The 27,526-nt window shown below is 37.6% G+C and overlaps 3 protein-coding genes across 6 annotated transcripts; 2 read left to right on the forward strand and 1 right to left on the reverse strand.

Annotated features, from left to right (window-relative positions):
- Positions 1–1,353: 1,353 nt before the first annotated feature.
- Positions 1,354–9,921, reverse strand: LOC103944334 (probable ADP-ribosylation factor GTPase-activating protein AGD14). Its single transcript, XM_009354770.3, is given in 14 exon segments — positions 1,354–1,638; positions 2,387–2,432; positions 2,641–2,773; positions 3,497–3,583; positions 3,677–3,742; positions 3,744–3,794; positions 3,868–3,996; positions 4,204–4,881; positions 5,350–5,796; positions 6,679–6,775; positions 6,850–6,911; positions 6,990–7,077; positions 9,387–9,448; positions 9,552–9,921. Coding segments are annotated over 14 exon segments (2,097 nt in total). The 5' UTR covers positions 9,648–9,921; the 3' UTR covers positions 1,354–1,583.
- A 2,114-nt stretch (positions 9,922–12,035) lies between these two features.
- Positions 12,036–18,291, forward strand: LOC103944335 (protein GrpE). 2 transcript variants are annotated; one of them, XM_048576708.1, is made up of 4 exons: positions 12,036–12,488; positions 16,605–17,147; positions 17,483–17,622; positions 17,814–17,956. In XM_048576708.1, the coding sequence occupies exons 1-3, from the start codon at positions 12,219–12,221 to the stop codon at positions 17,585–17,587; spliced, it is 918 nt and encodes a 305-aa protein (XP_048432665.1). In that variant the 5' UTR covers positions 12,036–12,218; the 3' UTR covers positions 17,588–17,622; positions 17,814–17,956. The 2 variants fall into 2 exon arrangements, with proteins under 2 accessions (XP_048432665.1, XP_009353046.3); XM_009354771.2 differs by lacking the exon at positions 17,483–17,622 and having other exon boundaries at positions 12,044–12,488; positions 17,814–18,291.
- Positions 18,292–22,211: 3,920 nt separating this feature from the next.
- LOC103944336 (acyltransferase Pun1-like) lies at positions 22,212–25,958 on the forward strand. 3 transcript variants are annotated; one of them, XM_048576629.1, is made up of 2 exons: positions 22,212–23,687; positions 25,041–25,336. In XM_048576629.1, the coding sequence occupies exons 1-2, from the start codon at positions 22,372–22,374 to the stop codon at positions 25,057–25,059; spliced, it is 1,335 nt and encodes a 444-aa protein (XP_048432586.1). In that variant the 5' UTR covers positions 22,212–22,371; the 3' UTR covers positions 25,060–25,336. The 3 variants fall into 3 exon arrangements, with proteins under 3 accessions (XP_048432586.1, XP_009353048.2, XP_048432587.1); XM_009354773.3 differs by lacking the exon at positions 25,041–25,336 and adding an exon at positions 25,897–25,958 and having other exon boundaries at positions 22,213–23,687; XM_048576630.1 differs by having other exon boundaries at positions 22,213–23,687; positions 25,056–25,336.
- Positions 25,959–27,526: the final 1,568 nt, after the last annotated feature.

Here is a 27,526-nt window from a genome sequence, read left to right on the forward strand (position 1 = left end):
GTGATGACGTGGTAAATAAAAGATCCCCATTTGTGTTGACGTGGCTGCCACATTTGTACCATGGCTAAACACTCGTCTTCCCCACCCCTTCTCCCCACCCAAGCACACCCCCAACCCAAAATCCCCCTCACGCTCACACTCCTCACCACCCTCATCGAAGCGCACAACATCACATGCCGACCCTCCTCCACTCTCCTCACTCTCTCTCTCTCGAACCCCAAAATCCCTAGTTCTCAACCTTCAACCACTACCTCATCCTCACCCACCTTGCCGTCGACATAATGACCACACCACCATCACCATCTACGCCGTCGACAACTTGGAAATGTCGGCCCTTCTTTCCAAGCACCGGTGGATTTTTTTTTTTTTTTTAGTTGCAGGTTTCATACAAATAATTTGGGTTTTTTGGGATTTTTTTTTTCGGGGGGGGGGGGGGAGGGGGGCGCGGTTGCAGAGAGGTCGGGGTGGGGTGGGATGGGGGATTTGGGTTGTAGGGAAGGGATGGGTTTTTTGGATGGGAGGAGAGGTGAAAAGAGCGAAGGAGAGGGAGAAAGGATCGGGGAAGATGGTTTCAAGTTTTTTTTTTTTTTTTAGGGTAAATTATTATAATATTTTAAATGCATAAAAAAATATTTTTTTGTCACGTGGCATAAATTTGACAGTCACATCAGCTTTTAACGAACTAATGGATGAAAAATGTAACGAACCTATTATATTGAAATAAAATAGTACTTCAGGTATGAAAGTGAAATGTTTTAAAGATATTGTAAGAAATTGAAATCGACCTCAAACATGAGGGGGTAAAATGTAATATACCCCATATATATATATGGAATGAGATCCTCGCCGAATCTCTTCAACCAATGCCACTGGATCATGTGATCCAAGCCCTTAAAATTTGATCCGTTGGATTAAATTTCAAGAACCCGAATCACTTGATTGCCTTGATGGAAGAGATTTGGAGAGGATCTCTTTCCTATACACACACACCATAAAAAATTTCTAGACATAGCGATTATAGTTTTTCTTTTGTTCAAACTTGATCAAATTCGCCTTTAGCAAAAATTGAACTTAATGCTCACTTATATATGAACTAAAATTCCACTAGTCCATAATACTAAATGAATTATGACCTTATGCTTTTAAATTTTACGAATTTTTCCACAAAAATAAAGGAGATGCTTCATTCCGGGTTGCCTTGGACTTGTCCTCCAACCCTTTATTTTCGGTTATCAAAGAATAAATTAAGCAAAAACAACGAACATAATTAAACGGAGCATGTGAAGGAGAAAATAGGACCCTAATATTGGACTTATGAAAGAAATAAACGCACACGTGAACGTGTAGAAGAAATACAGAAAGAAAAATATATACACATTGTACCTGTCAATACAAATACATACTGGAATTTGAAGAAGCATATCAAACAGGCTGAAAAATATTCATGGCAAACGTTTATTTCCACAAATAAATAGCACGAGAACAATCTGTCCTATGGATTAAAACGACGGCGTACAAATTCAATATAGAAGTTACACTACCAACTGAATGATTCCACAGACTATTCTGGCCTCCCCATATTCCTATGCAAAAGGATTTCCTCCGATGGATGCGACAGGTTCCTGTGTTGGAACATTCCTGCAAAAATAAGCAACTTCACATTAATCCATGACAGCAACAACGTCGAGCATCAATCTCTCATCCAACGCCAGCCAAGTTGAGTTTCTAAACTCTATCCAGCTTCGTCGTACTGTAGTTCTGGATATTCAACTTATTTGGTAAGGCAATCTCTAACTCTAAGCAGTGAATAGAGAGAGAATATTGTGTCCATCAGATACATCATTCACAACCTGAAACAATTACATCAGGTATTCATCCAATATATTTCAAAACATGGTGCTGTAAGTAAAACTCACTAACCCTGTTCGAACATGTTCCTTAAAGCTGTCAGAACTGGTCATATGTAAATTCATGAATCAGAAATGATTTTCGTTTGCGCATTCCTTCTTGACTCAATTATAAACTTTGGTAGGGACACCCCAACGACGTCATCCATAGCCCATAAGGCACCTCTCACAAAAGCACAGGACCCCTTGTAGTTTGGTCCCACTCGACTCCACAATGACCCCACACTAGGTTTGCCTCGTGTTAGAGGCCCACTTTCATCAACATCAATCGTCCTTCCTCCACCTAGTTATTACCCATTTTCCTTTAAGATGTCAACCTAGTTATTATCCGGTTTTGGTGATGGATTGGTGATCCTCTACCATATGAAGTTGGTAACCACACAAACCTATGAGAATAATATAATGTGTCTGCAATTTTAGACCTTTGTCTTAAAAGATAATGAAGAGGCTAAAAAATAATTAGTAGAAGATAAACTTACGGAATCTGAGAACCATGTGCATGCCCTGGCATATATGTCAAACCACCTACATCAAATCAAAATCGAATTGAATGAAAAATATTAAGATTGTTGTGGCCAAATATTTCAATGGTCCTGCAATTTTCTCTGGCTACCAATTGATGCGTCCAACACCCATTGGATTAAAAATACGCAACCCTGGTTGGTGATAGTTGCGGGAACAAAACAACAAAAGAGAAGGGAATGTAGCATTTTGCTGGCACTGAAAAGCTTACCTTCTGCTGCAGCTGGAATATACGGCATCCCAGACACTGGATTTTGCGGAAACCATGCCTGAGATGCATCGAAGAAAGAGGATTGCAAATGAGCATTTGGGAGAGAGGCTTGTAAGGAGTTCATGTCCAAAAACTGAAAGAGAATACAAGAAAAAATTAGAACCGAGAAATCTAAGAATTGTATACGTGTATGCTAGTTGCTAGAAAACGCCATTCCAAATCCTTCTTTAATTTAATTGAAACATGATACCGTCTAAGAATGATATGGTAGACACTGATTAGTACCAACTCGTTACAGTTTATCAATCACTCCACTTCCGTTGTGACTTTCCCATGAGATTTAAATTACATTATGGGGAGAATGAAAAATGCAACCAGTGTCTTATTCAGCAACACTTTTAAGCCATGAATTAGTCTAAATAAGACTGAACGAGTTCAACTAACTAGAATGGTCTAATATTTAATTTTCACACTGGATCTTAGAGGCATATGTAGATTGCAGCGTTTATTACACTAATAGAACTCATCTTTCACAGAAAGTACAGTTCTGATATCAACTATTTGACTTTAGTTATCAATTCACAACTTTTACAGGAAGTACAGTTCATTTCCGCTATCAACCAAGCATCATGCTATGGTTATCCTTGACAGTTGACAGTTATGGTAAACAAATAATACCATAACTCCACCCATGCCCTTAATCAGCTTCCACATTCAAAATTCTCACACAAACACACAAAAACTCACATAAAGCTGATAGAAATAGGCAACAATGCACTATAATAGAAACACAATTTCACCAAAAGAACAAAGGAAAAAGAGGCAATCCCTGATACAATAACTAACAGAAACATACCATACTGTTCTGATCCAGATCTGTATCATAAGGAAGATCAAATGGGTTATTTGATTTGTGGTCGGTGGCATGTGACTTAATTTCTTCCTGTAATTTAGGGTGGAACATAAGAGATTAGTATACAACTAAGCACATTGAAAACCACAGGAAAGATGCTGAAGGAAATTGAAGAGTAAAAACCATTTGAGGAAGCACTTGTGGAGTATATGATTGCCCCAACACAGCATGTACAGGCAGACTAGGATCACTGCGGTTCACCTTGGGAAACAGCTCCCCGAATCCCATCTTTATTAGATCCCTGCAAGCAAATTCCATACAATCAGATGAAGAAAATAAATAATTTGAGAGAAATACAAGGTTGACGCAGAAACCTCAGAAATTCTGAATCCAAAATCACGGTCGCCAGCTGACGAAAGCTTGTCTGTTACTCCTGGTTCACTGCCCTTCTTAGTGACCTCCAATGGATGATGGCCAATAGAATCTTCGAAAGCATTCCATGACTACTCAAAAACAACATATTTCATATCAAGGCATGCCACTATCTTAAGTAAACTTTATATTCATTATAATAAAGAAATTTAAAAAGAATAAAAAGCTCAAGGGGGTGTGAAGTACATAGAAAGCCATCATGATCTTTTAAAAACCATTATCCTGAAGATCCAAATAAGTAATTGGTGCAGGTGTAGTTTGATCATAATGATGCTTACCTGGGTGCCTCTAGTATTGGGATCTGTGACATTGTGCAAACTATTGCTCCATGGACTAGAAACATCTGAAAAAGGTCCATGACTACTAGAGTACTGAAAGGATGGCCATTGCATGCCTGCGTTTGATGATGAGAATGCATCAAAATTTCCAACAGAACCTCCACCATTGGAAGCTACATTGTCAAGGGTAATATTTTTGGTGATTGGAATAGAAGCTGAGGGTTGAGGTGCATCAAACGTTGCCCATTCTTCACTTTTAGGGGCAGCCTCGGCTACTTGTTTATCCAAGGTTGGAGTTGACTGCTGCTGAGGAAAATCAGCAAATAACTCTAAGGAAGGTTGGAAAACTTGAGGCTGGTCTATATTCATACATGAATTGGAAGATAATATAGACGGTTGAAACAAATCTATGGATGGAGACAAAGATGCTGCTGGTAACTGGAACAAATCAATGGAACAAGCTGCAGACGAGACTTCTGGTTTAGTCGAGGCCTTGAAAAGGTCCAAATTATCACTAGTTCCAAACTGAGATGATCCTGTAAAAGAAGTTGATTTATCCGGGAAGATTACAGTAGCTTGTTCAGGTTCAACAGCATTTGTTAAACCGCCTGAATTAAATGACTTGAGCGACATGGAATAGCTATCCAACGAGACAAAATTTCCTGAGGATGTAGTTCTCTGAACAAGCAACAAATGTCAGGTGATGGAAAAACTAAGGGCAGCATAAGATGATTATCAAATAGAAATGATGCTAGCCAGATAGGATAGCGCACATATATATGTATACAGATAAAAGCAGAGAATTAAGGTACACACACCAATTAACATAGCACTAATAAAATGAGGAAATAAATCCGCATGAGCTCAACTTACCAACACCAACACTTAACTAATTGAGCGATCAAAAAATGCCTATCCGAAGAAAACATGACCCAAATCATTGACTACATGTATCTGATCTTAAATTTTCCCCTTTTAAGCCCCAAGGACAGTTAAATTTATTTTAGCTGGATATAGATCAATGCTACAGAAATATATATATCCGCCCTACAAGAATATTAAAAGGTACACAGCTGTAATTTTAAAAGGAACCTTGGATACAGCTAATCATTTTGAACGCTAAAAGCAATTCTACAAGAAAAAGACCTGTGGACAGGATATCCCTGCTGCATCTCTCTTGACATTTGCCTCTGGAAATGTATCCTTTGATTGCTGTCTGTCTTCATTTAGATTATCCCATGAAGGCACAAAAGTGGGGCTGCTGGATCCAGTGTCCTTCTGAAAATTAGGAGACTGTACTCCAGATCTAGACAAATCACCTCCACTTGACACAGAGAAATCTGAAGCTCTTGAACCAGAGCCCTCATTCGCAAACCTGTCTTCGTACATTTGCTCACTTAAACGGCCAGAACTGTAGACAAAACTCGACATCTTTCCTTCATATCGACCTCGGTCAGAACCAGGCTTCCTAGTAAGTGCAGCAGCTTGTTTTCCATACCGTCGATCTTCATACTGATAGTCATAAGGTGGGCTTTGAGAATATGAATGATAGGAACTAGCACGTCTTGTCTCATCTTCACGGATTCTATAGGTCTACAAGGAATAGCACAGATTAGGCCCATAACCTTTGCAGAAAAAAATAAGTTAAAGTGTAACATAAGGAGATTATTGGTGTATACAGTTACAGCCTATTCATTCCATTCTTTTGATGGTCTGCATGATGTCTCTGAATCTTAATAGAGAAAAAACAATTAGTTGTTTTGTAATTTCTTCAATAAAACCAAATACGAACTGAACAAATGAACTGGACAGTTATGAAAACTCTAGCTGTCAGCCTCAGATGGACGAGACAAAGAACGCAACTCAGGGGGCGAGAACTCAGAGAGGTGGAGGTCCAGACAAGGCTAGTTACGAGTAAGTGGAGAGGAAAGATCTCCAGAGATTCTTATCTCATTCCATTCCAGTGGCTCAATCAGTAACCAATGCCGAAAACTAAAAAATCCATGGTTTCCCGGAAGAACCCCATTTCGCCCAAGTTGGTGCAAAACCGGAAAAAAGAAGTGGTTTTTCGCACAGCTTGCTCATAGTGCAGGTCCCACTTGTATATTGTATTTGGCCGAAGAAGCATCGGACAGGTTGGAGTCAATTACAGTCAATTTTACCGCATTATTACAAATAAATATTTCCTTAAGTGAAATCTTATATATCATAACAATATAATATACATCAATTGTGAGAGAACCCACATTAAGAAAGTAAAGCCTTGCATAGTAGTATATAGTAAATACTATCATTGGCACTCCTTTTGCCTTTTCACTCTCTCAATTATGTACCTCAATTTAGCACAGGTACACAATTTTATGTTAACAAAAATCTATTACTTTTTTCAGAAATATCAATGTTACCACTGATATTTTTGCAAATCCAAACTACCAATATATCTGCCCATATCAATATTTTAATCCATACTATTACCTGCATATCTCTTGGAGGCTTTTCAGAGGTCCTTCCTCCAGCATATTTCTTATCTACATATACACCTCTTATGAACTCACGGATTTTATCAGCCTTACTGCAAGAAGAAAAACATGACATAAGTGTACACCCCAATAATGAGCATGCTGAACATTGTAGCAATTCTATTACCTGCTATCTAGCAATCGTTGCCTTTGAAGGTCCCAATCCTTCAAATAAATTTCCCTTGCACGCTGGTAAGAGTGAATTACCCATTAGAATAAAAACAAGCAAACATTTTCTTCCAAAGAAAATGAGAATTCAGCATGTACCTGGTTACCACCATTTTGAAGTGCTTCAACTTCTTGTGAAGTAAACTTGGACATGGATACTGACTTCACACGATGAGTAAATTCCCGACTATATCACAAAATAATATGTATGATTCTATTAGGGGAAAGAAAGGAAAGGTGGATAGAGCATATGTACAACATACCAAACAGGAAAAGACAGCCTGTTAAAATATGTGAAGAGCCACGGTGTTTACTTGAAGGAAACTACATTTATGTTGTGTTTGGATGATGAGTTTAGACTACATAAATAAGAGATGTGCTACAAAACATATAGATGGATTTCCAATGACTAGATGCAATACACTGAGAGGGATTTATAAATGACTACTTTGAAGGAGTAATTTGAAAATCCTTTGTTTAGTGGCTTTTTAATGCTCATGTATTGCATTTTCAATCCCTTTATCTAAATGTTTTGTAGTGCATTTCTAACTAATTTAGCCTAAATCCTGCATCTGAACAGAACGTTAGATGTCAATGTGCTCAAGGTTCGGAGATTCATTTCCCATGAATGGTACTGACAGTTGGAAAAAGGGTGAAGATAAGCGCCAAACTCCAAGAATTAATTATCCGAGCACAGAAATATATTTCCATTTCAAAAGCTCGATCTAAAGAGCAATTATTCAGAATCAAAAGTATGGCAATTTAACAATCAAGATTTCATAATGAAGCACACAGCTTGCCTGTGCACATTAAAAGTATTGATACATAAGAAAAGGAAAATTAACTAAGAGAACAAAAGGCATGCGCGATACCATCCTAATGCAAGAATCAAACCTTATCTACTGTCCTCTCGTGCTTACCCCCTAATCATTTTAAAAAAGTACCACCTTAGGTAATTTATAGTTGATCTATCTTTCAAAGGACTTTCAATACAATCATCTTCAAAAGACGCTTACAACCAAAAGAGTGAAATGAAGAGGAAATCTTCACTTCATCCAAAGCTGAAAGCCTGAAATACACTGATAAATTGAAAAACTAAAAATTTGAAAAATCCCTACTCAGTTATGATATCGGATGGTTTAGAACCTATAACACATTCTACGCAACTAACCAAAAGAATTCAACCCAGAAACCTAGTTTACTCTTAAATACTAAACAGGCTATTTGAAGTTCGCGATGTTTTGGCTAGGTAAGAGCTTAAAAAAAATTTAACTAAATTTGATGTGGATAGTGGTATGTTTCACACCAATCCATTCAAAGGCTGACTTGCACCTAAGTACAAATACAAATCCTTGGAACTTGTTTAGTTGGTCTAGCAACCTTATTAGAGAGCATTTAGACAGCACAACAGCACTTGGTGAATGGCCCAATGAGGGAACTCAACAATCCAGCACATTCCCAAGCCCAAAGTATTTATTATGGAGGCAGACAGGACAGCTTCTGCACTTGCATGAGTATCATGCATCTCCTATAGTTAAGGTAACCGTAAAAAAGAAATTGGCCCACTTCAGAAACAATCAATTGTATTTTTGTTGTGAGTACAAACCATCAGTCATTCTGTTAATTTCAATACATTCCAAAGAGAACAGTCTTGTGTATGTTCATCAATAAAAGAGGGGAGAGAGATAGTTGCTTAAATGACATCGATCGGGTTTATTTTGTGGACGTTATATAAGGAATGCAACTTGATGCCAAAAAGTTTCTAAAGTGATCTTGATAATAACAGTATATATGGACAAGTATTAAGTTGGTATTAGGGATGTCTGTCTTATTTAACACTTTAAATCATGTCCCCACAGTTGAATTTTTTTTTACTTGTAGAATAAGCTAAACTTCCAAGAGTCATAGTTAAGTAGCCTAAAACTTTCTTGTTTTTTCCTCAAAACCTCTCTCATATGCAACATTGTGAAACTTGCTCTATAATTGCAGAGGCTGATAACAACGTTTATAGATCAGCGTCAAACAACAAGCATGGTAACCAAAACCTGTTAAAAACATTGAACAGTTGACCAGATCATTTGTGATTTATAAACACTGAAAATCCTATCTTGCAATAATTTCCCTTACAATATCCATGTATGGGTCTAAAAATTGAAACTTTTGTAGTCAACTAAACTTGTACACATTTAGAATCATATAAACATTCCATATTTTATCTCAATCTTCGATATCCATTTTAGTGGCATTGTTGTACAGATAGCAGCAAGCAGAGTTCTTCGACATCCTCAAATTTCTAACTAATAATTATAGCATAGTAAAGAAGTTGCAAACTTTAGATACAATTGACCAAACAGAAAACCCTCAGTCAAAAATAGCAGATTAGGAAGGTTTTCGGTTTTCAATACGCAAAATTAGCAGGACGAATACATTCAGTACGAGGCAAAGATTATGCACTAAAAACAAGAAATTGGATCAAACGATTATGAAGAAACTCACTGTATGCCACTGCAAGTCATGCAAACGAAAGTCCAAAAATTTGTGCAGACGTATTGAGGACCCTGCATGTACAAACCAAATTACATTAAATAAAATCCTCCAGCATGCGAAAAACAAAATAAAAACCCGAAGAAATTCGAGAAAACAAGAGAGAGGGAAGAGTACCAGGCCATTACAGTTGATGCATCGCCGATTCGGAGGGAGCTTCATGAGGCCCCGAATAATCTTCTCGTTTCGCTCTTCCTCTTTTCTGCTTCCCATTTCTGAAACAAAATCAAAACCCTAGAACCAGAAGAAGCAGAAGAAAACAAAGAACGGAATCGGAGGGTGGATTTGAACTGCGCTCCTCCCTCCTCTCTCTCTTTCCTCTCTCTCTCTCTCTCCTCCCTCTCTTTCTCTCTCTAGAAGGAACAAGGAAGGAAGGAAGGAGAAGGCTTTAGGGTTGGTTCGGTTGGGGTTTTTTGAATTTGGGAGAGAGGGGAACGGAACTCTGGAATCTGAATCTGCTGCTTTCGAGGACTGGACAGCAAGCGCTCGCGGCCTTTCCTTTATAAATTTTAATTTTTTTTATTTTTATTGGCATTTGTAAAAGATTAATAATTAATTAATAAATAAATATCCAAGTAAATAAACGATCAAGGTTCAAACAAACGCACCCAGCTCATAAAGGTGCATTCAATTAAAAAAACTTCAACAATTTCGTTCTTATTTTCGCACGCTTATTTTCTCCTTCTAATTGCTGTATGTACGTTTGTAATAATAATTTTAAGAAAAATAATTAATCTGCCTAGTAATAGTGAGAAGTTTTTCATCATGGTTGTATTTTCATATAGCAATACTAGAATAGTGTTAGTAGCCAATCAAATATAAACGTGTTGAATGTTAATATGATTTCGTCATTGGAGATTGAATGGTGAATGAGACGATTTTTTAGAACAGAGTTAGAAACTTTCTTTAACATGAGCGGCCTTAATCTCTAGTTATACTTGAGAAATCAAATTCATGATGGTAAATATCTTCTACAACTTTCATTGCTTTTTTTTTTTTTTTTTTTTTCACATGTGGCCTATTTTGTTTCAAATTTGATGGTGGCCTAGCTGACTTTTGAAAAGTTACCCTAACGGTCGAATGTCAATTCATGATTTATTCTTACTTCTACTTTTTTTTTTTGTTTGGCCAAATTCCTACTTCTACCTTAGTTGTTCAATACATTTCTATACAAATAAGTTATATATCCAAATAAGTAAAAGCATTTATCTCCGCATCCATGGTAACTATTTACGTCACTATTTGGTAAATAAAAGAATAATTGGTAAAATATGCAACGTGTATGTGTTTGAAAAATACATAGGTGTATTATTCAGCAACTTTATTTAAAAAATATTTTAAAAATTTGGCCATTTTTTCCTAAACTTAAATATAAATTTTATCAAAAAATATTACATAGGTGTATTATCTAGTACCTTTGTCAAAAAGATATTTTTACAATTTTCTTTTATTTTTTTTTATTAATTGTAAGCATAAAAGACATAAACTTTATGCATATTATGAAAAAGAAAAAAAGTTTTAACGAAACACTTCTGAATGCGCGTTAAACATGAAAATATGTTTGCACGTGTATGAGTTTAAAAAAAAAAAAGTATGTTTAAAATATGTCCTTACCTATATTACCACCTCCAATGGTGGGCTAAATGTTAAATTACCCCCCCAAACCATCTCCAACCCATGCTAAAACATTGGGCTAAATGTCAAATGTTAAAGTTGGGCCAAATACCCCCCCCCCGCGCGACTGGACTCGCTGGCCTTTGGGCCAGTCTCGGCCCGTTCACTCGCCAACGCGCCCCACGCGGAGCGCATGCAGTCCGTTCCCGACAGGGTGGGCCCCGCTGTCAGCGGGTTGTAGCCCACCCAGACCACCTCCAACGGCTACATTTTCCATCCAACGACTGCTTTTCAAGGACCATTGGTTGATCCAACGGTTCAGATTCAAATTTGATTTTTTAAAATATGTTATTTTAAAATACATTGAATCCAACGGCTGAGATCAAATATAATCAAATCTAACGGTAAAAAAAAAATCTAACGGCCCAAATTTAAATTTAACGGTTAAAATAATTAAAAAAAAATATTTAACTCAAAATTCACTCAAAAACTCTATAAATACCTATGTATTTATTCAAACATCCACACAAAACTCAAATTTCTCTTACAATTCTTCCAATTTATCTTTCTACCATTTCTTTCCATTTCCAAATTGTTCAACATGGTAAGAGAGTATATTAGAGGTCGTAATTGGTAAAAGTTGACGGCTTGCTTTGTGGAAAATTTAGTGATTTTTCAATATTATCGGAATTTAAATTTTTTTAGATTCAAATGTTCATAAAATTAATTTACGACAGTCTACATATTTATTTTTTTTTTTAAATTTAATTTAAGAAAAAAAATAGCCTAAGTTCATTCTTTAATAATCCCTGGCTAAAATTTAGGCTAGAACAGTTGGAGTAGAAAAGTTAATTTCTGGGCTAAAAGATAAATTTTCCGGTTAAAATATTTGGCTTTTAGCGCAAACCATTGAAGATGGTCTAAGATGTGAATTTACTAATTATCATTCAAATTTATAAATAATAAAAACTATGAAAATAATAAAATAAAAGGAAAGAAAATAGAGAAATATTTCTCAAAGAAAAAAAGAATAAAAAATACAAAGCGTACGATCAGCCAACTAAAAACCCCACCGGACGGTTGGAAATCGATCTCGAACCTTTTCATTACCCTTCACCCACACTCAATATCGCCACCCCTTATCCCTCGCCCCCTCTCGCAACCTCTCCAATGGCCAACGTCTTCCGAACTTCACCTTTCTCGGCGCCAATTGCACCGCCGCCCTCCGCCGCCTCGCCCAATTCTAGAAAACGTTCGTCCGTTTCGTTTCGGCTAAATCAAACCAGCGGCAACAGCACGCCTTATCTCACTGTAAGCTCCCTCCGGTTTTCTCACTTGCCATCCCTCCGGTTCGTCAAGTTCGCACCTTTGGCTTCACAAGGTGAGACCGAGACGGCTGAGACGGTGGAGAAGGAAGTTCAGGAGGGCGAAGAAGTCGAGGTATTGTTTACTTATTTTTTTTGTGAATTTGGTTTATCAGCAAACTAGAAAGCAAACTAGCATGAGATTATATTTTATTTATTTATTTATGACCAATTGGAGAATGTTTAGGGAAGTGATTTCTGCGCACCGTTTTACTTCCTTGCATATCTTGTTTGTTTCTGACCTTTGGATTGAATAAATCAAAGGAGAGTGAAGGGAAGAAGAAAGACGGTGTGCGGAAATCATTTCTCATGTTTTGTGAACAAGTGATGAAAGTTGAAGGCTTAGCTTATTTCATAATGTACTGAACAAATTACACTAGGATTTCTGATGTTTGTAACGGAAGGGAATTGAACCCTTGACCTTATTAATCCTAACCCATTTCCCTTACCTCTCCACTTGATTTACTCCAAAAGCGGAGGCCGGGATCCCTTTTGTGTTCACATTGGTGTATTTGTTTAAGAGTTCGGGGAGAGTGTTATCATGTCTTTCTTGTTATGTACTTTTAGCTGGAAAGTATGGTGCTTTTTGGTATTGGTTGCTGCGGCACCTAAGAGTACTTGGAGCTAACAGAAGACTTGACTCAAAATCAAGCTCAGTGGCTTTCTAGGATTCATATAGGCGTCCCCACTCAATGGGATAAGGCTTTGTTGTTGTTGTTGTTGTTGTAAAAAAGGGATTGTGTGACAACAAGGACATAGCGCAAGGCATTCCATGTGTAACAAGGCTATTTTGGACCCTAGATTTTGTCTGACAAGAAACATATAGAAATATATAGAACCAAGATTCTAAAAGACGCTAGGCGCTAGTTTGATGGCGAACTAGGGCCTAGGTAGACTAGGCCGATTTAAGTAAACATATTATATATATCATATGAATAAGTGTGTTTATTCGACAAAAAAAAAAGTGTGTTTATACTTGAAAATACATAATTGTGTTGGTATACGTAATTGAAAAATAAAATGACATATAGATTAGAAAGTATTAGGACATATTGAAAACATGAGGAACCAGAATATATCGAGTGTTCATCCAAGTATTCAACAAGTCTCTTACCATTTATTGAAAAAAATAAAATGCAAAATAAAAGTTATCTATTTTTTGTCCAAGTGAGAGTCACGACCTAAATAGGTGCCTGGGTGGGTCTAGGTGCCTAGACGGGCGCCTAAGCAGGTCTAGGCGCCCTTTCTTAATTTTCGAATGTCTAGGGATTAATTGGAGCAGTGGCTAACCGCCTGGTGCCTAGGTGGCCTTAGGCGGGGATTTTTATAACAATGTATAGAACTAGTTGGAAAAGTATCACTTTTTTGGTCTAATGGAAAAAGTATTAGTTATCATTCAAGCACAAAGTCAATCCTAGAACCGTTAATACTCAAATTTTCAGGGCCTGTCACTCTAAGTTCGGTTTCCATCTCCTAGATTCTACTTCTTTAAAACTCATTCAGTTCAGTTTGATGATTCACTGTGTATCCTTCAGCTCTTTGTGCTTGTTTATTAGAAAAAGATTGAGCATTGGCTGATGCTTTTCCTTACTTCAATCCGCAGTTCACATGGATTCTCTTTAAGTGATGGTTTTCATGTTTTAAATCAGTTTGTAAGATTGCACAGTCATCTTGGACTCTTAGGGCTCGTTTGGTTGAAAGGATTGGATTGGAAGGGATAATTTCTCTAAATTCAAGGCATATTGAAAGTAGATTAGAATGATTTTGATTGTGAGGAAATTAGAGAGGATTAGATTGAAGGAAAATTTGTGAAAAACATGTTCATTTAAGCAACATCAATAGCATGCAATTAACAATTAAAGGCGGAATCATGCTTGTATGCACTTAAAACAAAACATTTACCCATGAAATTCAAAGCCTAGTAGATAGGTGAATCAAGACTCAACTCAAAACAAAGTGAGTTGAGAAATCAATACCTTTGTAGATTCCTCTTTGCATAAGCAAAGGCTAATCACCCAAAGAGAGGGCCTTCATTCCTTGCATCTTAGATCCATGGATTTGGATGGATGAAAAGGTTTCTCCAAGTTCCCAAAATTGAGAACCTCTAAGTCTCCACACCAAGGTATATTGTAGAAGAAATGAGTGACCTAGAGGAAGTAAGATTGCTAGCTATTCCCCTCTAGATTGGCCAAAATTTTAGAGAGAAAGGAGAGCTTGTGTTCTCATCCTTTCCCCCAAAAATAACCCTTAGTAAATTTTAGGCTATAAAGTCCTTTATATAGTCTCTTCAAATAAGTGACCTAATGGACCAAAAGCCCTATTCTTTTACACATGGCTAGCCTATAGGTTTATTGGGCTTTCAAGCCCTTTGTTTTATTCAAGTTGTCATACAACTTGAGTTAATGGACTTGACATTCAAATCCCATTGGGCCTTGCGGCCCAAAACTAACCCGAGGTCTTTAACGAACTTATTCGTTTGATTAATTAGCATATTAATTAATCCTAGCCTTAGATAAATAATTAAACCATTTAATTATTTTTACTCATCTCCGTTGTTTCTTCAAACTCTACCTTACACGGTGTACGATCCATTAGGTTCCTTTTAGCGAGGCAGTGGGCGATTCAAACTCTTTCAAATCGATTGTGAATTGAAACTTACTTTCAATTCTCCCGTTAGTGATAATACACTTTTAGGGCTTCCACAAACCATGAGTGACACCTAGCAGCATATCATGGTTACCCAAGCTAATCAGAAGAGGTGGAGAACCTATTCAGTTTAGGATTACAAATGCAATACGGTCTTTCTCTAATACAATACTCTTGACCACATTGTTTGGTTTGATAGTTTATTCATGTCTACTATCCAATGTGAATCTTGTACTTATATGATTACCTTGAATGTGATCTGGAACGCATTCCAACATCTCATTCATACTCTGGCCAGAGATTCTAAATCATATCATAGAGTATTCTCCCTCAAACAGTTTGAAGGTTAGAGATCCCTTGTTGCGCATTCACTTGCCTCCATGGCTAAGTGGCTTAACCCCAACGATGCCGTGGACACCCTGATAGAGTGACGTTGACATAATCAAAGATTAAGGATCTAACCACAAGACAACTGTGATGCCTCAGGTCAAAAGACTAATTTGCATTATCCCAACCATGAGTTCTCATGTGACATGAATATGAGAACTCTTCGTTGATCGTGTTCAGTAACTCATTTCTCTATTGAGCACCTACGTACTTGTCTTGATGTCACACACACCAATGACTCGAGACTAGTCACTCTCCCTGAGAGAAGACATAGCACGTACTGATCTTAACGGACTGTCAATGCCCAATTGACAATCCTATGATCAGGAACGTTTAGGATGTGTCAACGAAAGAATGGTCTCATGAATCTAACTTCTTTAGATCGCATTCTTCCAATCACATATTCCTTGGACTTATCGTTTAAGCATATAACATTTATATTAGACGGCTCAAACAATAATCTTTGCCCTTTACATTTAAACTACATTAGTTTGAAATGAACTACATTAGTTTGAAATGTCCGTAAAATATCATCATATGATTGGTTTTAGGGCACATTTCCAACATAGATATGAAGAAAACTTCTCCCATCTCATCCTCCCTTTTTGGGGAGGATTGGAATGGATAACTTTTCTTCATGAGTAATCCTTCTCCTACCTCTAAGTTGGTCACAATTTTTCATTTCTTCTTTCAACATACCTTCAAAATAGTGCCTTATCTATTCCAATCCAATCATGTGTACAAACAAGGCCTTATACTCGTGAGCTTTGAAGACTAAGAGGATTTTTTTTTTTTTCTCACTATTAATATTTTCATGTGTTCTCGGGCATATAGCATGACATCCACATGATGCTAGGATGATGATGAGGGCTGTGATTCTCTATGCATAGTGAGTCGTGTTACCAAGAATATTCTATATATGTATATGTATTTGTATATTTGTATATCTCTTAAAAACGAAGCTTTCATCCTGAGGTTTCTGGCAGATTACTTACTTTTGGCACAGTGTAAAAGATGAAAGATTATATGTGCATCACGTACTACAATTCTTGTATAATTATGAAGTCTCTATTTTCCACACTTCTCAAGGCATTTGGTTTTCTATATTTGCTTACAGTTCCCTACTGTTCTTTCTTTTTCTAATAGTTTTATGGAACAGGACTCTTTAGATGGTGCAATTCCTGTGGAAGATAGTACAAGTGATGGTGAAGAAAGTGGTTCGACTGATGATGGTGAAGGTGATACTGAGGAAAAATCTGTTTCCACCATCACAGCGTCACTCCAACTATACAAAGAAGCTTTAGCCAGTAATGATGAATCAAAAGTCGCTGAAATAGGTTCTTTCCTAAAATCTTTTGAAGATGAAAAAATAGGACTTGAAATGAAGGTGGCTTCTTTGTCTGAAGAACTGTCAGCAGAAAAGGTTCGGATTCTGAGAATAAGTGCAGATTTTGACAATTTCCGGAAAAGGACAGAAAGGGAACGCATTTCTCTCGTAACAAATGCTCAAGGGGAAGTTGTGGAGAGTTTGTTGCCTGTAGTGGATAATTTTGAGAGGGCAAAAAGCCAGATTAAGGTGGAGGTAGAGGGAGAGGAGAAGATCAACAATAGCTACCAGAGCATTTATAAACAGTTTGGAGAGATTTTAAACTCTCTTGGTGTTGTCCCTGTTGAGTTGGTTGGAAAACCCTTTGATCCATTGGTAAGTCGTTCAAACTTCATGGTTATGCATAGGTGAAAGACTTATTAGCATAGGAAAACATTCAGCGTTGGACATTTTCCTTTATTTTCTCAGTCTATATTCTATAATAAAGAATCCACTTTAGTTATAAGTAGTTGTTGAAGAGAAAGACAATAGAATTGCATACTTGTAACCATAAATTCACATTTAATCCTTTTACTGGACGCAACAATTACAGTAAGGCATATGATTTCCTGACAAACACTATGTCTTGGTGATCAATAAGTTCATGTGTGGAATTGTGCTGTTTTGTTGGTTGACAAAATGACTTGTGTCTTATGGTTGGCTTTATGCAGGCAAGAAACCAAGTTGGCTCGAAATTCAATCAGTTACTTGATGATTATTATCAAGTAGTTAGTCGATTTTGTTCAGGTTTGATGAAGACCTGGATACGGTTTTAAGTCAGACCAAATCATGATTGAATCGAGCCAATTTGGTGAGTTCATGAGAGTGAAAACTACATGTGGCCTATTTTGCATTAGTAGATTGAACATGTAACATCAAAGTTACTGAATCGTTAAATGCTGTGATCGTTTGATGTCACACTCAGTATGCAGTCTTTAAATGTATAAGGCAAAAAGAATTTATGCAATTTCTAACCTTGAAACGTGCAATTTTCTTGAACAGTTGCATGAAGCAATCATGCGTGAGGACTCTTCAGAATACGAAGAAGGTATTATAATTGATGAATTTCGCAAGGGGTTTAAGCTCGGTGACAGGCTTTTGCGGCCGTCAATGGTAAAGGTATCGGCTGGTCCAGGGCCTGCCAAGGTAGAGCAGGAAGTACCTCCATCTGAGGAACAGGATGCAAGTGAAACCACCGAGAAGGGAACCGAGTCAGCTTAAAGACCAAATATTGAGTCTAGTTCAGTTTTGCAAAAGAAATAGTAACTTCAATTGTACTTCAATCAGTAGGGTAGTAATTGTTGGTGGGTGTGGCTGTTTCTGGTGGCATATTACTGCCAATTTTCTTTTCTACTGAGAGAACTATACTGCTTTTGAGCGAACCATCGGACAAAGCGAGTGCACGGTAACTTCTGTGTAGTGATTTGGATGTCCTTGAATGTTTAGTGCCTACCACATTATCAAATCATCAGTTGGAGTATCTGTTTCTTTTTCGTGATCAGTTACATTATGTACTACTTCAAGTTCATGCAGTCTTGAAATGTATTAACCTCACAGACTTCAACATGTTTTAAACAGCTCGTGGATGTAAAAGTCCGCTAAAATTCGGACGAACTTTGCCACGGCAAAGTTTCTCGGCAATGGAGTTCATCTAGGGTTACAAACTTTCCGGTAAGAATTTATGTTTGTTTTGGGTTTTCCTAGTGGTCTATGGTAGGGTTTAGGGTTTAGGGTTTAGTTATCCTTCTTTCGTTATGGTTGTTTTGCAATGAATGTTGGGTAATATTCTGCGTGGAATTGCTAGGTGCTTTTCCATAAAGCACATCCAAGTACTTTTTCACGAAATACTTGGACTTTTAATTAAACATTTCAAACATGTTTCTTGTAGCAAAAACGTTTCTATCATGTTTCTAGAAACGCTTGGTAGCAGAAACATGAAAAATGTTAAAGAGTTTATCAACGCTCTTCTTCCAATCCTAACTTTTGTTTTTCGTATCACGTGTTTTATTTTGTTCTTTTAATTTATTTAATTCAAAGTTCATAAATAAACGTAAGTGTGAAAATCGCATCTCATCATGATTTGTTAAGTGCATTAAGAGCATTTCCTTTGTTTGGTAAAAAAAAGAATCTTGAAAAGTCTGCAACATAATGAACTTTTGCCAACGGTAGGGCATGTTGAATTGTGTTCGGCTAAACTACGAGTCAAGGTAAACAACGGGTCAAAATGATTTGATAAAAATTGAGAGTGTTTTTATTTTATTTTATTCTTATTTAACAGAGATATTTCATGGAAATACTAAAATAATTGACGGTGGACAAACTCAGGGACCAGTTCTATCGATTTTAAATCTCAGTGACTAAAGTGAAGAGATATGCTAATCTTAGAATCCTTTTGGCTAAAAAAAAAACATAAATTAAATGTGAAATTCTCAAGTAGCTATGATTGAGCTAAATGACTAAAACCTGACCCTTCCATTGTGGCCAGGTAGGACCTAGACGGTTTTTTCCTAGATTTTCAAGGTAGAATTTCTTCTATGACAATGTTCATCACTAATTTAAGAACATAATATGTTGAAGAATGTAAAGTTTCACATTATTTTTAATTAAATACAGTTTACGTTAATTGGTTTTTGCTGCTAAGTGAATCGAACCTTTTGTAAACATAAGGCATACTAAATTGCACTAATGATTAAGTTGGAAACAATCATTGAAGGTTTTTTTATTTTTTTTTTGTCGAAAATAAAACTTTATTAATGAAAGGGGAAATACAATTTGCTAAATAGGCCTAAGCCTAAACAAAACACAGAACTCTATACAAATCCAAGACACAAAAGGATGTCTAAATAAAGCAATACATAAAATAGAAGACAAACTACAATCCAAGACACAAAAGGATGTCTACACAAATTTAGGCTCACAAGCAACAAAAGAAAAACAATAATAAAGCCCTAATCTCCAGCAGCAAAACACCAGTAACCACCGTCGCTACCTCTGCGAAGAAAGATATCACCCCAAATTGGAAAAAAAAAAAGAAATACACCCAAACCAAAAGTTAGACTGAGAGTATTGCGCAAAACCAATCCATTAACAATTATAGCCCCCACAATCACACATGCGAGAAAAGTCGCATAGTGTAACAAAAGGAGGGGAGGATGAAGGACAAACATTGATGTTGATGTTGATTAGAATCTTTATATATAAAGCCAACAACTCCTTTTGGGGTCACAATCTTCATCAAAAATAAGTGGACAAAAATGCCCCTTAAATAAAAAACTTCAAAAACAACCCAAAATAATGCATCAAATGTGGCATGAGTATTTTCAGTCATTTTAACAGTATTTTTTTAATAATTAATTTTTTTATTTATTTATTTTTATTTTATAATTAGTACCTCAATGGGCTAGCAATAATGTGATTCAATCAGTTGTTTATTAAATATTATTTCTCTATTCTTAATGTAAATTCAATAAAAATCGATTTTATTATGTGAATTCAGCTCTTTTGATTGGTTTATGAGAGGTTTCTTCTAGCATGATTTAAGATTATTCATTTACTTCAAATATTTGACTTTTCCTTTGTCAATTTACGCATATAAATACATTTAAAATATGTAAGTCGCATGTAACAAGTCGTGACTCGAAAAATATGTACAATAATAAAGTTGTACCAACAGCTGGACAATAATAGAGTTGTACAATCTGCAAGGGCGCACTATCTAAAGAGCACGATGGTCCACAATTTAATTTCTTTTGATTTTGTGGTTCATGTGTTAAAAAAGAATGAGATCCCAATTTTTGAAACTACACAATCTTAAAATTTTTTAGTGCTATGTAATTAATTGGTTAAAAAAATTTAAAAAAAAAAAGAAAAAAAAAAAGAGGACAAATAATAGTAAGTCACGGTTATCCATCATTTTCAAGTTCAAAGAGGCTATGGAAAGAATCGGGTTGGGTAGATCGGCATGGATTCATTTAGCTCCATGAAGAAGAAGAATCTTCAGGTGACAAGGAGGTGCAGAGAGAAATTACTCAAACCCTTTTGGATGGAATTGAATGTGTGAAGTTATTAAAATTTATGCAATTGAATTTTTTGAAATTAAATATTTGGTGAGAAGACTAAGATTTTGCATAGAAGCATTCGACACAACCCTCTTTTTTATATCAATTAATATTTTATTACCGTATAAAAAAATATTATTTAAGTTTGCTTATCTAGATTTAATACGAAGATTCATATGAAAAAAAACCTCCTGGGCAATTTAATTTTCAGGAGTGTACATATGTTTGTATAAATCAATTTCATGTCGGCAGAGCTGCCATGGGGACCTCTGCACACACACATAATCTATTCATTCAGTCATCAGCTCTGGAACCTCTCTGTAAAGTTCTCCTCCGCACACTCCACTACCTCTCTCTCTCTCTCTCATCTTCCCCATTCCCCCTTTTCATGGGAATCCAAGATAAAGTTCTCCTCCGCACACTCCACTCTCTCTCTCTCTCATCTTCCCCACCCCTTTTCATGGAATCCAAGATAAAGTTCTCCTCCGCACACTCCACTACCTCTCTCTCTCTCTCATCTTCCCCATTCCCCCTTTTCATGGGAATCCAAGATAAAGTTCTCCTCCGCACACTCCACTACCTCTCTCTCTCTCATCTTCCCCATTCCCCCTTTCATGGGAATCCAAGATAAAGTTCTCCTCCGCACACTCCACTACCTCTCTCCTCTCTCTCATCTTCCCCATTCCCCCTTTTCATGGGAATCCAAGATAAAGTTCTCCTCCGCACACTCCACTACCTCTCTCTCTCTCTCATCTTCCCCATTCCCCCTTTTCATGGGAATCCAAGATTTTGTGATCGTAATTTATTGTATTTCTTATATATACATACATATATATATATATATATAGAAAAGGATCTGTTGGGAATCCTTTCTTACGAATTCGAAGATTTTGTGATCGTGGTTGCTTATTATACTATATATTTAATTTTAAATTTCAAATAATTTTTAATCGTATGATAAATGATAAACGATTACTATCATGGAATGCTTGAGATCTCCAGAAAAAGAAGAGATTTTTTAATGTGACCAGAACATGAGGTGATATACCACGTGTTATTATACAAATGGTGAAATATAAGTGTTAAAAAATTAATTATTTAAAAAATAAAATTTTCTGTTACTTACATAAAAATATGTAGTATACTACTCGTATTCTCGTAACACTTAAAAATTTCTCTAGAAAAAAAATGTACCATGTACGATGAATAGCCAATAATTTCTCTGTAAAAATTTATTCATTCAGTCATCAGCTCAGGAACCTCTCTGTAAACTTCTTCTCCACACACTCCAGCTCTCTCTCTCTCTCTCTCTCTCTCTCTCTCTCTCTCCAGTTCTCTCTCTCTCTATCATCTTTTCCACTCCTCACTCTGTTAGTTCTATACAACTCACCCATCGCCTGGGGACTGAGTCTGACCTTGGGCTTTTCAGCTGCCAAGCAACTCCAGCATCTGTTCTGACCGAACTCAAAGTTGTAACTAAGGAGTTTGGAGAAAATAACAAGATGATCAAGGTTGAAGTAATTCACAAAGAAATTATTAAACCATCCTCTCCAACTCCTCACCACCTTAGACATTTGTGCCTCTCCCTTTTTGACCAGATTGTGCTTGAACTGCATCTGCCACAAGTTCTCTTCTATCCTAGCAGCAGTGATGAACATTCTTTGGTCGCTGAAAAGTCCGAGCTTCTAAAGAAATCATTATCTGAGGCCCTCACTATCTTCTACCCCTTTGCAGGGGAGTTCAAATATAACGTTTCCATCAACTGCGATGACCGCGGAGCTCTATTTCTTGAAGCCCAAGTCAACTGTCCCATGTCCAAGATCCTGGACAAAACCGATTCTGAGATCCTGAGACAACTGGTTCCAACACCTATGCGTTCCAAACAAGCACAAGTAGGGCATCTTGTAATAGTCCAGGCCAACGTATTCGAATGTGGTGGATTGGCAATTGGCGTCAACATTTCGCATAAGGTCGCCGATGCCGCAGCGTACAGCAAATTCATCGAAAGCTGGGCTCAAATTGCCCGCTGCACTGCCAGCACTACTGACCATCACGTAGTACTTCCTACAGAATTTGGTGTTGCAGCTACTTTGTTCCCACCACAAGAATTTTTTAACTCACCGAAGACCTCCCTCACGCTACCTTTTATTGACAAAGTTATCGGAAGGAGGCTTGTCTTTGATGCCTCAAAGATTGCTGCTCTCAAGGCCAAAGCTGCCAGTGCCACAGTGCCAAATCCGACGCGAGTTGAAGCAGTTTCCGCGCTCATTTGGAAATCCGCAACGGAAGCATCAAGATCGAACTTGGGTTTTGCAAGGCCATCCACATGGCGGTCCGCTGTGAACCTGAGGAAAATATTGGCTCAGCCCTTCGCAGAAAACTTACAAGGGAATTTTGTGTTTTTTACCATGCCGAAGATTGAAGAAAATGAAGTATATGATCTTCAAACCTTGGTTGCAAAAATGAGGAAAAGCGTTGAGGAACTTAGGGTAAAATATGCCAATGAAATTAGAGCGGAGGAAGTAGTTCAATTCGTGAAGGAGTATCGTAAACTCGTTAAAAAGGATGATATGGACAACTATTTTTGCACCAGTTTGTGTGGGTTTCCTTTCGGCTCGGCCAATTTTGGATGGGGAAAGGCATCATGCATACGTATCCCTTGGAATGAAGATTTCAAAAACTTTATGTTATTGTTGGACGCAAGTGATGGCATTGGAATCGATGCATACATAACACTGAAAAAAGAAGATATGGTCATGATTGAAACCAACCAGGACCTGCTTGCATATGCTTCTCTGCAAGAGATCATTACTGAAAGGTAAATCTCGTCTAATCCTTCTTTATAATTATTTAATAAATAAAAAGTTTGCTTACCTAAGTTATTGGAGACTCAAACTGTAAATATCTTTCAAATGTCAGAAAATAAAATACAACTAGACTAACAGCTAGTTACCCGCGTTCATTTAGATTTTGTTTGGATGCTATGTTGTAACCTTTGGTAATTTCTTTTGTTGCTTTTGATTCCACAATTTCCTTGTTTTGTGTGAACAGTGAGTAATGTATTGCTTTTACTATCGACTTTATTTTTCTTTCAATAAACTGGATTTGTTTTATTGCGTATACCAAAGAAAATATAGATCCCTAACAAAAGAAATTGAAAAGAGTGCTTGTGACAGCCCGTTTCAGATTTTCAAACCGTAGGGGTGAAATGACGATTTTGCCCCTATCATGGTTGTTTCGTTGTGTGGTTGTTTTTGGGATTTTTGTTGGCAGATTCTAGGCCACACACACACCCCCACACCTCCCTCACCCTTTCCCTGCCCTGCACCCCTGTCCCGAGTCCCCTCTCTCTCCCATTTCCATCCCCATTTGTACGAACACACCCCAAAACCCTCCAAATCTTCACAGATCGAGGAAACAAAGTACATATTCATGCTCGTGAGGTCCGTAGGAGTTCAACCATACCCATTTCAGGTAAGGATACCTTCGTTTTCACGTCGAACTCGGGATACCCCGATTTTGTCACTGTTCATGAACACGTTAATTCTCGTGTTTTTGGGAATTTCAAGCTTGTAGGAAGCTTGGTGAGGTCCTTAGGAGGCTCGGGGTGGTTCGTTTGAAGGTTTTGGACGTCGGGATCGTGAGTTTCAAGGTTGGCCGGAATTGGTGGTGTTTTCCCGGCGAGATTCCGTGGATTTTAGTGCTTAGTGCTTGAAAGTGGTATGGATTTGTTCCTCTTGTTGTAAGCTTCATTTTGGTACTAATTTTGTGAAATTTGGTTGAAAAATGAAGAAGATATGAAGTTTTGAAATTTTCATGATTTTCCGGCGCCGGCGACGGCGTCGGAGCCTCGCCGGAGAAGACGACGGAATATTCCGTCAATTTGGACGGAATATTCCTAACGGCATTAACGGAATCCGTTAAAGTTAACAGAATATTCCTGACGGCGTTAACTGAAGCCGTCAGTGTGTCAGGCACGTGCATGTGCGTGTGGCTGTGCCTTGGCCGGCGCGTGGGGGCGCGTGCGACGGTGGAAAATTTTTCTAAAAATATGGGGATGTTCCTGAGGTTGAGTAGATCACGTTGGTGTATTCATACACCCCATTTGAGATTTGTATGAGAAGTTATTTCATAAGGTTGGTTATGTGCTTTAAAATTAACGTTTTTATAGTTGTTTCGCATATAGGTGAGACCTATCCCGAAGACGAGCGCGGTCACTCGAGGCAAGAGGGTTACGACCCTTCTACATACCAGTGAGTGGGCTTTTGGTTTTCCGTATATACCTATATACTTATGTTTTTCCCAGAAAATGAATTGAAACATTTATACGTTTTTATGCCATGCTTATTGTTTGCCATTTATTTATACATTATTAGTTGCATATGTATATATAAGTTTGGTGCTGCGGACGCACAGGTAAGTGCTAGGTGAGTTATGATTTACGTTTATGTTCAGTAGTGATTTGAGATACATAGAGAGCTCATAACTTGCACCCCTGGTGTTAGTGCTCCCGCCCAGAGTTGGGCACAGTCCTTCACGTGATGTTCACCTCCCGCACCACACGCTCATCTTGGATCCAAGTTAGGTGCACAGTCCTGCCGTACATACCACTTTAGATGGTTCTGACTCGTAGGTGACCCGCGATTCGTCGCCCAGCCTTCACGTGATCGTAGCACTTGAGCGTATATATATTACACCCAGTCCTGTCGTACAGACCACTCTAGGTGGTTCCGACTCGTGTGCAGGTATAGTTAGTGAGATAGAGATTTGAACTCTAGATTTAGCCGTACAGGTCACGTTAGGTGACTCCGGCTGACAGCTTATATGACATTGATTTGACATTCCTGAGCACTTGCATTCTATTTAGAGACATTTGGCATGGCATATTCCTGAGCATGACTTATATATATGTATATTCTATTTTTTTAGGAAGTATACAGGTTTTACGACGAGGGGTTAGAATCTTGTTTTTGAAATTGAAAAGCTTTTTTTTTGCCCACTCACGCTTTTGTTTTACGCCCCTCCAGGTTCTAGTTGGCTAGCATTCTTGGTGGCTCCTCAGAGGATTTTCCCGGCATATCTGACAGATTATCACCAATGTATGACCACCTTTGGGTGTGTTTACGTATTGTTTTGTCTCCTGGACTGCATTAGGTCTTCGTGCTCTGAACTTTGTTTTCACACTTACACTTGCACATGTATGTTATTACTTTGTGTAAAGCTAATTTTTATCTATTCGTACTTTTATTATTATTTTATTTGCTTCCGCACTGTGCATATGGTTACGTCACTTCCACGTGACGACTAGCATGCCCTGATCTCGGTCGGGGTGTGTCAGTGCTGAGAATACTTTTCTATGAAAAAAAAAAAAAAAAAAAGACAGACAGACTAAGAATGCTTTCAAGTAATTTTTAAAACTATTTTTTATGTTTATCGGAAGGAACACAATGTTATAACACGTGGGATAATATAATGGATGATTGAGTTGATAAATTATATTTTAAGTAGGACTCATATAAAACGGGTTCACTGCCACTCGAAAACCCCAGTTGTAGAATGATGGCTCGAAACTTGTTGGATTTGGATCGAGAACGGCTCACAGTCACGAGGAAATTAGAGACTAGGATAGAGAAAAAGAAGGAGAAAGCGATGAATAAATAGTAAAGGGGGAAGATGAGTTGATGCCGTCAATTCTGCTTCGTCGTGAGGGAGGCTTGTGGGCAATGGGGGATCTAAGATTCAAAACTTCGGTGTCCCAACATTAAAGGTTCATGTTTTTTTGAAGAAACAAAGTGCAGAGCTTATAACAAGGCTGCGCCTCCGGCCAATTATGATCCTCAGCAGCAAGAAGGTGCTCCCGTCACAGGTTTCAGCTTTGCTAGATCTGACATGGATGTTTTGGGCTGAATTCCATCATCAACAGACACTTGTGCAAAGATGGAAATTAGCAGCGCGTAGTCTTTCACCACATAACTCCCTCAGCTTCCTTCCTTAAGCTATGCTCTGAGTCCTAATATCCATCCTTACTCCTTTTAGTCCAACTCCAGCACAAAAAGTCTCTGTGCTCTCGCTATCTCTAACGTGATTCCCTTCCCTTCCTTTGCTCTAACCAGCTGAGCTACCTGAACCACTTTCCTAAAGTATGTTTTCTTCACCCGTTAAGAAGTGGATTCGAACCACTGACACAAGGATTTTCAGTCCTCTGCTCTACCAAAACAGCTATCTAAACCACTTTCCAAAAATCTAATAAATAGAAGGAAAGGAGATCGTAAAGATATGTGGACGACTTGACTATAGTATAGGTCAAATACAACGCGCAACGGGCTCTCCGCTCCTAGTCACTAAATAGTGCTATTCTGTCCTCTGGGTAGTGGGTTTATTGACAAAACCTAACCATGTTGCCTATATGTCAACAAGTTACGATATATGCTGAAGCAATCTAATGAATGTTATCGAGAATATATATCGAGTGATGTTGATGCAATCTGTCGAGATATGCGTACGTACCAAACAATTGAAGGGTCTTCAAAGGACCTTCATGTGCATGTTTTCCACCCTCCAAGTGGTCCTAAGACCACTTTGGTTCCAATTTACATCCACCCTTACAGTGGGTGGAGTTCAAGAATTCTTGTTGTGGTGTGGTTTTTTTTGCTTATC

The sequence above is a fragment of a genome, unplaced genomic scaffold (genome assembly GCF_019419815.1).
Source record: "Pyrus x bretschneideri cultivar Hongxiangsu unplaced genomic scaffold, Pyrus_bretschneideri_v1 Contig9, whole genome shotgun sequence".
Classification (NCBI taxonomy): domain Eukaryota; kingdom Viridiplantae; phylum Streptophyta; class Magnoliopsida; order Rosales; family Rosaceae; genus Pyrus; species Pyrus x bretschneideri.

What these genes read in the sequence shown, in the direction of transcription:
- LOC103944336 (XM_048576629.1), top strand. Translation starts at nt 22,372, where the DNA reads ATGATCAAGGTTGAAGTAATTCACAAAGAAATTATTAAACCATCCTCT.
- LOC103944335 (XM_009354771.2), top strand. Translation starts at nt 12,219, where the DNA reads ATGGCCAACGTCTTCCGAACTTCACCTTTCTCGGCGCCAATTGCACCG. An exon ending in AGGAGGGCGAAGAAGTCGAG is followed by an intron (nt 12,489 to 16,604) that starts GTATTGTTTACT and finishes TTTATGGAACAG; the next exon opens with GACTCTTTAGATGGTGCAAT. An exon ending in GAAAACCCTTTGATCCATTG is followed by an intron (nt 17,148 to 17,813) that starts GTAAGTCGTTCA and finishes TTTCTTGAACAG; the next exon opens with TTGCATGAAGCAATCATGCG.